General features: G+C 34.3%; 1 protein-coding gene across 4 annotated transcripts in view; it reads right to left on the bottom strand.

The window, feature by feature from the left end:
• LOC143462849 (uncharacterized) overlaps positions 1-13,580 on the bottom strand; it is a 45,130-nt gene extending 31,550 nt beyond the window's left edge. For 3 of the 4 annotated variants that reach the window (XM_076961149.1, XM_076961150.1, XM_076961151.1), the window contains exons 1-3: positions 13,418-13,580; positions 5,721-5,882; positions 4,096-4,651 (exon numbers count right to left, since the gene is read on the bottom strand). In XM_076961149.1, coding sequence (XP_076817264.1) covers positions 4,096-4,651; positions 5,721-5,882; positions 13,418-13,466 — 767 coding nt within the window. In that variant the 5' untranslated portion in view covers positions 13,467-13,580. The remainder of the gene's footprint in view (positions 1-4,095; positions 4,652-5,720; positions 5,883-13,417) is intronic. The other variant, XM_076961152.1, reaches the window with a different exon arrangement.
• Positions 13,581-13,844: the final 264 nt, after the last annotated feature.

Genomic DNA, 13,844 nt, shown 5'->3' with positions numbered 1-13,844 from the left:
CACATTGTACATATATATGTTTATCTTTTTGGATTTGTAATTACCACAGTTTAGGGAAACGTTTTGCATTAACAAATATCAAAACCACAGCAGTATGGTCAAAAGACAAACCTAAATAAGTTTATAACATTGTCTTGCAGAGAATTCACCAATGTAACCTTAACTATCATTTGAATACAGTTGGTTCAGTAGCGGATTGATTGAAGTGCTGGGTTTGCAAAAATTTGACTGATGGGATTATGATGTTATGGGGGTAATATCTCATATATGTCTATAGATACATACATTTGCTTGAATGAATTATCACTGTGCTGTTTTTGAAAATTTTTCTTTAAAGGCAAGAGGTGTTTTGAATTTTTTTAATCAATTTTTTGCATTGAACTCAAAAATGCAAATAGTTCTTTTAATTAAGTCAAGTTTTTTCTCAGTCGCATTTTTTAGTTTGGTAGCTTTAGTCGTTATTTTGCTTCTGTCACAAAGAAAAATAATTTCTGTGGAAACTTACTTGGTCATGCATGTTATCAATTTTTGCTAGTTATATGATAGTTACATTTTAATGCAAGGTTTCTGCAAAGACAGAGATATTAAATGCGAAAAAAATAGAATAACACAGTTAAAAGAAATGAGCTACAAGTATCTAAGAAAAGTGCAGCATATCTAACACTGCAACATACTGTTCATTTTTCTAATGCTGCTTTCAACGAAGGTGCAGGAGACCTTGTTGTAGACATACCGTCATATTTAAGCTTCTCTATAGTATCCAGAATGCAGTGAAAGTGAGTTTTAAATACCCTGATGCTTTGATATTTTGAAAACTATCTTGTTTGGCACAGCATTGGTATGATAATTCCCAAAATCGATCGTCATGTTTGACCTTTTCTGAAAAATATCACTATTTGCCTCATGATGTCACAAGTATTCTGAATGACGTACACCTGGCTCTGATCATTAATCGAAAGATTGAAACAATGGGCAGCACAGTGGATAAATATAGCTTGAGGATAAACATATCGTATTCTTCTCTGAACACCACTAACATGTCGAACCATAATCGAAGAACTGTTGTAGCCTTGTCCAACTAATCTTTTTCATTTAACTCCAAAAACCTTCAAGCAATTAAGAACTAAACTAGAAATAGTTTCAACATCTAAGGAAAAAGTTCGGTGAAACCAATTACACTGGCCAACAAAAATTTTTTTCATTGTGCCAAAGATGTTTCAACAGCTTTTACCTAACTTCGTGTTGCTAAATCCAGATATGGACTCAGTTTTACTCTATCAGGTCTGGTTTGTCTGTTATGATGTACCCAATACAGTGACAAAATAAGTTCATGAAAGCATAGCCGGTGTTTATTGCAAAAGCGATAAAATGGCAATGTATAAACAAAAATGCATGTTTATTTTTCTAATCAAGGAGTAATAAGACAACTTAGTGATTTTAAACAAGTATATTCAATGTAAAATCCTTTAAAACGGTCAAATGTCAGCCATGAATCAGTATTTTATTGATGTCCAAGAATGAGTGGCAAAAGCACCGCCATGTTTAATTGACTAACAGTAATCAGCTAGCACAACAGAATCCCAACTTCATGGCTTGGTATCTGCATTCGATTTCACTGATATCCTGATGAAACCGTTCCCCCTGCTCATCACTGAGGTTTTCGGAGAAGCGACCTAGGAGGCTATATGGAAAATGATGCTTGATGCTCATGTTAACACCAATATCCTGTAAACTGATCAGTAAATTAGTTACAATCTCTTTGCAGTTGGAAGCTTTCCTATTTCCCAAACAAATTTTGACAACTTTCACAAACCACTGTAAGCACAGAATTCTTTTTCATTCATGGAAGTTGAAAAGTTAGGAGCATCTATAAGTTTTCTGATCTGAAGGCCATCAAAAATTCCAGCTTTTAATTTTTCTATTATGATCCTGGAAACTTGGTGCAAATATATCACCATCCTTTTTGAGTGCTTTAATTGTTTCATAATACCCAGTTTGATATGAAGAGGCGGTAAAACTATTTTAGATCTTTCCACCATAGGATAAGCTTGAACATTTTTAACGCCAGGTGCCAATTCTTCTCTCACAGGCCAATCTTTTTTTATCCAGTGTTGGTCTCTAGCTCTGCCATCCCACAAGCACAAAAAGCATGGGAACTTCGTATATCCACACTGCAGCCCAAGTAGAAACCCAACCATGTTTAAACCAACACAAATAATCCAGTTGTGTTGATATAATTTTCAAGTACAAATTTAATTTCGATATACTTTTCTTGGAGAATTGTTGAGTGCCTTAGAGGAATAGATCCACAAGCTTTACTTAACATTGTGCAGAAGAACACATTTCAAGCTGCTTTTACAGCTGTCAATGAAAAGTCGCCAATCATTATGATTACATTCTGAGATGCCAAGCTTTTTTAGAAGGCCTTCAACATTGTTACCGCAAACGATCTCATTTTCTTGTGCGAAATGTTGTAAGAACTCGGCATAATGTTTCTGATAAAAACTGTTGAGAGTAACTGACTTTTAAAGATTTTTTTCTTTACGCCTAGAGGCAATTAACTCAGAAGACTCTTTAGAAAGATTCAGAACTCTTGCCAAGTCATTGAACTCTCCTTAGAAAAACTGTTGCTTGGATAAAAGAAACGGGGTAAAATCGTTATTTGCAAGAATGTTATCATTGCCAGTTGAAAAATTCTCTTCTTCACTCGAAAAAGAAGATTCTGGTTGTGGTAAGCCTTCAAAGACAGAAACATGAAGTTCTTCGCTGCGTGGAACTGGCCTGGTTGCGGAGCATAAGTTTGGATATGTCATGCAATTTCTACTTTTCCAATTGATACCTTTAATTTTCACTTCACAAAAATAGCAGTCGTTGCAGTACTCTGTTGGTTCTCGCAATACCATTTAAACTGCAAACTTTAGGCTTTTTCTCCTGTTTTTTGTTCATTGTCGTAAGTGTTCAACACAAGGTTTACACACGATGTGCCCAAGACTTGTCTTGATCACCCAGCATTACTTTCAGGAAGTCTATTTTTGCGTAAATACTGTACCTAAGAACCAAAAATTTCTGTTCTTTTCCTGATATATTGGCGGATTCATCAGCAATTACTAATAAAAATGAGTGGTTAGCTTCGCAAATAATATATTCTACTATAGAAGAAGCCGTTAGCTAGATTTCGTTTTAAATCTGCGAGCTAGTGTACTTAGCATTGTTTGGCATTTTCGCAAAGTGGTCTGCCAACACTTGATCTCTCGCATCAATCCTAAAGTTTAGAAGGTTCATAGAATTACCAGTGCCAACATTGTGACTTTGGAAAAGAAGGTTATTGGTTGCAAACAGCAGAACAGTTTTCATGATTTGGGAGGAAATACAGTTAAGTGAAAACTTCACTGGAACTTTGGAATCTAGTGACATCCAAGACATTACAGAGGACAATGATATGATCATTTTTGAATAAACTTAATTCTCAATTTTGTTTTTAATAAATGAAAACAAAAGACATCCCCTGAGATGTGAGAGAAATGAGCTCTAGTGTCATATTTTTAAGCGAAAAATAATATAAGCCCTGTCTTATTTTCGGAGAAACACGGTAACACCTTGTACATTTTAAACTTCTTGGCTCTGCCATTATTTCATGTTCATTGTCTGTGAGCACAGTTTCGTGTTGTTTTGCTATAACAACGTTAGCACACTTTATCGTTCCCGAGAAATAAAATAAAAATAAACATAAATTCAAGCATGACCGCACTCTGTTGGTTATTGTACAGTTTGAGTAAAAGTGCTGTAAGTTGTTGGGGGGAACGTATATTCTGATGATAATAATGTTTGGTTGACAACTTAATTAACTAGGTGTGCGTTATCAGATGTAAAGAACAATTATATATTTTAGAAAAATGTTTACGATTTTTAGCAAGGCATATTGAACTGACAAAAATAATTGAGCCACTGCAAATAGATATAATTAGAGTTGGGTTTTTCATAAACTAAAGCAAGATATTCAAAAACGCCCAAACCCAAACACTTTTTACAGCAGATTTCTACTCATTTCGATACTAAAAAATCTTATAAGCAATCCTAAAGTAGATTTTACTTTACCTTGTAGAGAAGTAAAATCCTTTCTCAGTTGTTTTCAGATTTTTGTTCAAGTGAAGTGACACATCTTCATCTAATCCTTTACAAATAGAACTCTCTATGTTTGAAATTGGCAATTTTGTGAAGGCCACAAACATGAGAAGTTTCAAGCTTTCAAAGGTCTTGTCTGACCACCAATCACTGCTTGAACATACCATGATGCAAAACAATAGCAATGATAATAAAAGGATTGTCAAACAAGTATATCGTACATAGTTAATCCATGTGTCTGATAGACTATTTTTTGATGCTGAAATTGTTACTGTTTCATTTGGTAATGTGTCTGTTATCGTACTGCTAGTAATTGCAGCTTCATCTTTAGCAATGCCCTTCTCAACAAGGAAGCCTAAATGTCGTCCAAAATATTGAGGAGATCCAGCAAATATTGCACAAATTACAATGAGAAAAATAAAAAATATCAGCAAAATTGTTTGTAAGCAGCACCTGAAGTGCCAGTTACTATGTCTCCCACGTATTATTGTATGACTTTCACTTTGCAGTTGGTCATTAACCAGTAAACCTGCAAAAACAATTATTAGAGAAGACACAACCGTATAATTACATTGCTGTAGCAATTACATTAATAACATCTTCACATCCCAGTTTTATATTCTTGTGAAACTCTAAATCCAATTTATAAAAACACATAGATGTTAATTATACTTCTTTGTGTTGAAACTAAAGTGCCTTAAGTCCAAGAACTAACTTTTCAGAAAACAGCTTTTTTAAAAAATATAGTTGCAAAACGTTAGAGCTCCGTAAGTTGTATAAGTTTTCTAAAATCGCTTTCAGGTTTTCAGGCAATGCATACATAATTTTAACCCCACGAGTGAATAAATCTTTTTCCTCTTTGTTTTGGGCATATTATTTTCAAATATATTCTTTTGTTTCTGGACATAAGTAAAGCATTTTTTATAAAAATATGATATATGTTACGTAGAAACTTACGCTTAGTTTAACAAGTTAATATTTTACTTAAAACTGTAATTACAAAAAATATTTTCACTTTGTTATTTTTTAATCTACTTTGTGAAGATCTGTGAATTGGTTTCATGAAAACAAAACAATTGTAAATGGTCCAGCTACATATTTAAATTTGTATGCATTTTCATATAACTTCAAAAAATCTTATTAAGAATAGAAAACATAGATATTTCGTTATATTCTCGAAGACTCTTGCCTTTATACAATTTTCTTCTCTTAAAGCTTGTGAACCTGCTTGCTAATTTGGACATAATTTTTTCTGACGTCCACAATTATCAAAAGCAATGTGCATAGATTCATGTACGTGACTTAGGGCTGTTTAGTAAAACATTTTTGAAAAATAGGGACAGATATATCAATGTTTCAGAAATTACTTATTTAAACTACAGAAATATATTTTACATTACTAAAAACAACATTACTTTGAGAAAATCCAAAGTCACAAATGAGCAGTAGGTGGTCATGCAATAATTTTAAGCAGCTAAAACTAAAAAAATATGGACATAGGACAGTTTAGTTTCAACTTAAGGAATGCTAAAACAGCAACAAAACGAAACGCTTGTATTAACTTCTAAGATAATGGCAAAATAAACTAGGATTCTAACCTTTTACAAATTTCATTAAAAATGATTTCCCACTTCCCCACCTGGCAAATATGCCAATAGTAATAGGTGTACTGACGTGTTTGATTCTTTTTGCAAGAGCTTCAGCATAAATATAATTTCCCAAATAATCAACACCGGTGTCACTGTCATTAAGAATGTTTCCTACAATTTAAGAAAGCAAACAAAAACCTGATTGGAAGAACATTAGGATAGCTTGCAGACACAAACTCTATTTTAGTGGTTTCCAAACTTTTTATTCTCTAGGTGCCCTTTTAAACCTTAACACTCGTGACGCCTTAAAATTCGAGTAAAAAATTAGAGTCAAGCCCAAAGTTGCAGATATTTCAAACAACTGAGCAATTGTATTATATAATCACGTTCAATCAGTGGCGGATTAAGTGGGTGGCTGACAGGGCCGCAGCCGGGGGCTCCGTGAATTGAAAAACACATACTTATAACAACAGAAATGACTTAATTCTAGTGTTAAATAGGCTTCGTCAGAATCTGTTCACTACCAGAAAATTAATGTCTAGCATTTTGTTAAATCTATCCTTTCTTGTGACATTATTATGTCAGTATATCTATTTCCATTTCAACGAATCAGTTTAAATACTGCATACATTCAAGCGTTGATACCCATTAAATCATTTCTAAACGTCATCATGGATCTGTACCCTATTCTGTTATAACATCATAACTACTTTTATTTGGGTCTAAACAAAGTCTTAAATTGCAACATTACTAGTCATACTTAAAATTGTAATACCAACTCGCCAAACTAATTAAACTGTAATTTAGCCCCAAAACATAAAAATGTTGTCGAATTAGCAACCTAACTTTAAACACCAATGCGTTTTAAGCCAATTTAAACTTTTCTGCATCAAAAGAACAACGTTCGGGAAAAACACTTGGGAGATTCTTAACAAAAAAGATTTACTTTTTAAAGTTTATCTAAGGTTAATTCTGAAGCTATAGCCATTAACAGCTTACTATGTCATTTGGATGGTTAACTTAACAAAAAAATTAGGTCTGTATGTACTTGCTACTAAACAAGTAGCTTGTATCGTACAAATTCATGTCTGCAACAACATGTTGACGAATCAGTTTTACTGTATTAGAACTGATAATTAACCACAGCATTGATCAAATCTCATGTCAAGTAAGAAAAGCCTTGCATTTATGGGAATACCAATAATACGCTTTGATATTTATGTAAATCCAAATCTGCTGATTTCCAACTCAACAAAGTAACTAATAAAGAGAAAACGAACTGTACAAATAATTTGTTACATTGATAGTGAATTAAAGGAATCATTTTTTGCTTGCCTATATACAAATTCACTAAAAAATTTTTAGCAACTATTCTACTGTCTGTAAGATCAATCGATTAAACTGATGTAGGACTGAATCTTTTAGAAAGAATAAGATGCTTTTGAGACTACTTCACGCAACAATAAATTCAAAACATCTGCTATTAATAACATGATGGTTAAATTTTAAGTATGTGTAATGCAATGTCAAAATAGGTAACACTACTTATATAGGCCTATATCGACTGATTTCAACTAAAGGGGCCACTAACTCAATGTTAGCCATGGGCGGAACCCAGTCTTAATCCACCCCTGCATGCAATGCACAATGGAACAAAGTTTTTAACTCTTTTTCATTTCAGCCTGTTTCTTAAATAGAATTACATTCTTAAATATATGTAAATTAAACTACCGTAAATACAACTGTTTTATTTTAATTTCTGCAATGCCCCTGGCAAAGTCTCACAGCGCCCAGTTTGGGAAGCACTACAGACTACACTATCTTAAACATCAACAGGCCAACCAAATACAACCTGTGCTGTAATGAACTTTATTTTAATTTAATGAATTTCACCTCATATTACTTTTAACTGTTAAAAATAAAAAAATTGGCTTCAATTTGAAGTTAAAACAAGGATCAATGCCTACCGTCAGTGGTTAGTAATGAAGCAGTTCTGCTTAAGTAGTCTACTTATTTGAGTAGTATTGTTTTTTTTTCAATTTTTAGGTCAAAGCAGCCTATTTGAATTTTTTTATTTTTGCTTAACTGAGAGGTAGTTTAACTATTCAACTTGCAAAACAATAAACTTTGTTCATTTATAGACAGAAAGCAGTCCTTTTAAGTTTTCAACAATATTTAGATGGATTAAGGTATTGATAGCAAGATGTTTTATCATCCATTCATAGTTTTCATTTTACCAGTTTAAGCATGCGATCATTTGCTACCAGGAAATGGGTGTTGTCATGTTATATTCTTTTTATCTTTCAATATAAATGCAAATAGGACACTAAATAAGAAACTGTCTAGATGTCATTGAAAGGTGGTTATTTCGCAAAATGCAGAGAATTTCCTACATGAGCCACAAGATAAATGAAGGAATACAGCTGAAAGCGGTCAACTTCAAATACTACAAAACAACATCATGAGAAGAAATTTCTTTACATGATGGCATATCATGAGACAAGTAAAATTGGAATACAAAGCTTTCTGTAGAAAGGTTATAGAAAAACATCCACATCTTTCTATTCTATGCAAACAGTTGAGCTAAAATAATTGAACTAACCAGTGAGATAAAAATATTTGTACTTTTTTTAAACAAACTAAATCATTCGTAGCCTAACTCACTCCACTGCTTACTTTTCCTGTTAAATTACGAAAGGTATAAGAACACCAAGTAAATTTCTAAGGGTTGTTGGTTACCAGGGTAATGGCTTTCATTGGCAACATTAACACTTTTGCACAAAAATGGAATGCGTTTGTTAACGATGACTGGATACTTTATTCAAAAACCGATTGTTATATCATAACTCAAACACTGCTTCAGTGCACACAGAGGAATTTAGGTGCAAGACTGTATCTGGATTCTGCCATAACCTTTGATGCAATGTGTTCAACAAAATCTGGAAATCATATAGCTTCAGGGAATTTAGGTAAGATAACTTATTATTGCGGTTTAAGCAGTTTTTGTCAACTTGTTTTTAGTTAGTCATTTTTAGATTAGCCATGATCGCATGTACAACAATGGTTTAAACTGTGTACACTCTCGTTTATTTGTATATATTTATTAACACAAGTATTCCTTGTTATAGTAAAACAATATGCTCCAGAAGTGTTTAATCTTTTTTCTTTGCTAACAATTCATGAAAAACGAGATTTTTTTGATACTATTGAGCAAATTTTGCAATCATGAAAAAAAATCAACTTTTGCGCAAGTATCCTCAATCAAATGTGGGCAAAGGGCCAGATAAGCAGATTGATCAAGTTATCCAGGCACAAGTAGTATCACATTTAAGATAACAATACCAAAATGATGTAATCAGTACAGGTACAATGAGTGGAGAAACAGAGACATTTATTAATTGAATGAAATGAGAAAACCATATACCAGATGACGGTGTAGCAAAATTTGACCAAAATACTTCTATTTCATCTATTTTACTTTGCTTTTAACGACGCGGTAATTAGGCACGGTTGCAAACTTTCATTCAGAGCAGTGTTGTCATGTTCAAACAAGCACATTATAAACTTGCCCTAGGACAGTTTTGCACAGCTGTTCCTGCAAGGAAAAGTGAAACAAAAAAGTGAATTGATATTTTTCTAACCTAAGATCTGCATTGAACACAATGCACACCTTGTTTTTGTGTTAAAAATTGGTACAAAATTAATTCCTACAAAATTCGAATGTGATCTACCAGTATACACGGTAGTGCTTGTAATGTTTATGGACAATTAATTAACATAATTAATTCTATGCTCCAGTGCACATAGCGCAAATCAACTTTTAGCATGAGACCAACCGACAAGGTCATGCGACATAAGCAGTGATGGAGCGTGGTTCTCTTAACTTGTCTTTAAAGTTCTTATGTTATGTTGCCTGACGTTTTACGCTAGACAATACATTATAATACATGGTGTCAGAAACAATGGAACCGTCAAAGCAGAAAGACATCCATTATCACAGCTGAAATGGCGACAAATGATGGAACTCATGTTTGCGGGTCTTTTGTCAAAGAAAACCGAGCAGGAAAAAGTAAGCTATCTGTTACTGTACATCGGTCAAGATGGCAGAGATATTTACAATACCTGAAGTTGTGAAGGATGAAGAAAAAGCAGCACCAAAACCTTGCTAGACAAGTTTGATTTCCATTGTAGCCTGAAACACACCATCATTGTGGAAAGGCACAACTTCTCCACAAGAAACCAGTAACCCTATAAATCTAAGGACGAGTACGTTAAAGACCTAAAGACTACTACCAGAACCAGACTTAAATCTTGATCACTGTATCAACTTTTTTCATGCAAACTAAATTTTTAAATGGCATCTAAAATGTATGGCCTCAAGTGATCAAATGATGAGTTTCAAAGTTTTTCAAGTCCAAAGGCAAAACAAGGTTGCTGAGTTTAGCAGAAAACATGAGACAAAGAAAAACCTGTACATGTTGCGAAAGGTTTTACACTCTACACACACACTGCCCTGCTCAAGGAAAAACTAGCTACAAGTGCAAAAAAAAAATAATCGCAAAGCTTTGCAACTCTAAAAGCATTAGTGCATTTGAAGAAGGAGATTCGACGAACAAACAAAATACATTCTTCATTGGATCAGTGGATGACGACAAACCACACAACAATGAAATGCTTCTAGGCATCCAAACTATGCATGCAGGTAACAAAATCAGCAACGTCAAGGTTTTTCAATCATAAACGTCAAGTCTCTGTCGAAAGCATTCTTGAGCCACATTGCCCTTGGGAACACCAAAATGGCCCACCGTGCTTTTGGTGGCTATGAACTTCCCGTGTTGGGAAAGTGCAAGTTGCGTTGCCACTGCCATAAGTGCTGCTACGATTTAAATTTCTTTGTTGCAAATTGTGCTTCCAAAAACATCCTAAAGTTATCCTCAAGAAGTCGAGCTAATAAAAGTAGTTCTTTAAGTCGATCCCGCCAACTGTGACTCCAGTTCGAGAAAGCTACCAGTCTTTATGAATTCAGAGATGTATTCAAAGGTATAGGTCGACTCGAAGATGAACATCAAATTGTGCTTGATGAGAATGTTAAGCCAGTGGTCAACCACGCCAGACCCTTCTCCCTTTACGAAGCGATCAAAGTGGAATCAAATTCCATGGAAAAGAAAAGCAATATAGAAAAAACTGACAATCATGCTGACTGAATCAACGTCATTGCACATCAGAAAAACGGCAAGGTACAGATTTATCTTGATCCTAAACCTTTAAACAAGACTATTAAGAGGCAGCCCTATCAACTGCCAAGCTTTGAGCATATTGCTGCCATCATTACTGGCGCAAAGTATTTTACAGCATTAAATGCCACATCAGGTTATAGGCAAATTCTACTCGATGTGGATAGCTCAAAACTAACAACTTTTAATACCCCATTTGGGAAGTATAAAGTTTTGCGCTTGCCATTTGGTTTAAACATTTTACAAGAGCATTTGTAAGAGTGGATGGTACTATAATCTCTCACGCTTATAGTAGGTATTACATCATTGGCAATTCTGTATTTATCACTATGTTAGTCGGTGTGCATTGTTGCGCCGGAATTTTCTTCAAATCATATTTCCTGTATAGCCTATTTTTGGTGCTTGTAGTTTGGCAATCAATTACATATTGAATTTGATTTTGGTTGAAATGGAGTAGTTATGTGCGATATCTGGTTTTCAGATTTCTTTTCTTCATAGTTTTACGTCACAGCCATAAGTCACATAGAGCATTATTGGTATGATTGACGTAGTTGAACAATCTGGCTAAGTTTCAGTACCAGGTTTCTTAAGCTTCAGCACATTTTCTCCGATTATTGTCAGGAAATTTGTACCAAATTTATCAACGAATTGTTATGACTAGTTTCTGATGTGCATGAGAAAAGCATGTCGTTTATTGCCGTAGTACGTATATATGTTTGTACATTCTGTCAGTATATTCATTCATGCAGTAGTTCTTATTCTGCTAAGTCTACAGTTATCAAGAATTCTGTAAGCTGTACTTATCAATATAACCATTGAAAGAAAAGTTTCTGAGTAGAATTAAGATCTATCAGTCATCTTATTGTAAGACGCAACCTGATCACAATTGAAAGTTGTCGCTGATGTTTCAATATCGCCAGAATTGATCTGCTACCCATACATCAGTAGATGAACCAGGCTGTGAAAAGATATTAACGACTGTAGAATTGTGACTCATTATATAGTAAGTTCATTTACTTACCAAGATTATAAACAACGTAATGGTTGGATTATTTGGACACTTATGACCAGCAACTCAAGTTCATTACGAGCTTGACTCAATCTATTACAGTACCAAACTAATATCAATATTGTCAATATTGACAACATTTTAAGCTCTGCAGATAGTGAACAAGAAGCGTTAAACAATCTTAGAACAATATTCGAACAAAGCTACAAGAAAGGTTTGAAGCTTCACATACCCTAATGCATTTTCAGCTTCACCGAAGTTAAATATTTTGGGCACATAATTATTAACCGTGGTATTAGGCCAGACCCTGAGAAGGTCCGAGCAATTTCAGAGATGTCTACCCCACAATCCAAGCAAGAGCTTGAAAGCTGCCTGGTTCTAGTCAACTATCTTCAGAATTTTGCACAAAACTTTTCTGAAGTCACCATACCCCTCCGGACACTTGTAAAGCATCTGTTTACATGGAATGAATACCATACAGAAGCATTGAGAACATTTAATTACTGCTAACCCGGGTTTATTTCTCAGATATTACGACATAAAAAAGTCACTTTACATTCAAGTTGACGCTTACGGACCTGGCATTGGCACCAAGCTGTACCAAGGCAATGATACCATCTCTTATGCATCTCAAGCTTTGACTGAAACCAAGAAAAAGAGATGTTAGCTTTCGCATTTGGTTGCCTCAAGTTCAAGCAGTACATTTTCGGACAACACACCACTGTCAATAGTTAAAAAACCCTTATCATCCGAGACTGAAGCGATTCATTTTGAAATTACAATCTTTTAACATTATATTGTTTTTACCAGCCTGGTAAAGACATTACAATTGCAGACGCCCTTTCCTGTAATCATTTTTCAACCACAGAAGATCGACATGCAAAAATCAACTGCGAATTATTGGCATTCAATACCGATGTCACACCTGGCGATCTGGATGAAATCTTTAGGTTGACCACACAAAGTCCAGATTTGCAAATTCTGAAAAAATATGTCCTCCCCAGATGGCCTACCCACAGACACGAGGTTTCCCCAGCCATAAAGCCATATCATATCATAACGGTATTATGGTTAAAAAAGCTATAAACAAACATAAATTAATTATCCATTAATCTTGAGAAATCTCCTAAACTGAGAATTTTTACTAATTTGTGCATTACGTTTTTGGCCACTATTCAAGCTTTTCCCAATACCGCTTACGCACTTTTAGCTAAGCCACTGCGTAGTGCCTAATTAAAAAAATTACAATATTTTGAAGGATTTTAGCAATCCAGCTTGTAGACTGTCAAGGCATTCAACATGCCTGAAAAATTGCTTAATCACCAACAAAACATGACTAAAACTGCCACTGGTGGGGACTGTTTTACAATATACATTCATTCAGAGACAACAGTCTGTAATGTAGTATAACATGTGATAGATTTGGAGAACACACTGATATTATTTTTAACATTACAACTTACCAGTTGGTTTAACATCATTCACAATGTGAAAATTGTTTCCATGGGCCATGTTGACTAAGACAGAGGATTCTGCTACACAATATTTTTAGGCAAAATAAGCATTAATTTATCATTAGTTTGTCCTATAAGACAGTTTTTAAATAAGTTTTACTATAAATCCTACAACTTCTGAAAATGTTTATATAAAAGCATATATAAAATCATAAGTGCTGATTTAAGGAGTTACAGGACGGCCACGCCACCCCATGACCACTGCTACAAGGTGGCAGCCACCCTATTGCTTACAATAACTTAATGAAATACTCTTTTCCACGGGAAAACATTCAAAGCATCCAGTAGGTCAATAAGGTTCAACAATTTTTGCAGCACACACATCTTGCATACCATTGGGTAAACTGCTTTCCCGTGAGCCAGTATTTTATTTAGG

This window comes from Clavelina lepadiformis, chromosome 6 (assembly GCF_947623445.1).
Source record: "Clavelina lepadiformis chromosome 6, kaClaLepa1.1, whole genome shotgun sequence".
NCBI classification, from domain to species: Eukaryota; Metazoa; Chordata; class Ascidiacea; order Aplousobranchia; family Clavelinidae; genus Clavelina; species Clavelina lepadiformis.
The sequence above is the reverse complement of the archived record's forward strand: the minus strand, read 5'-3'. Positions and strand labels throughout refer to the sequence as shown.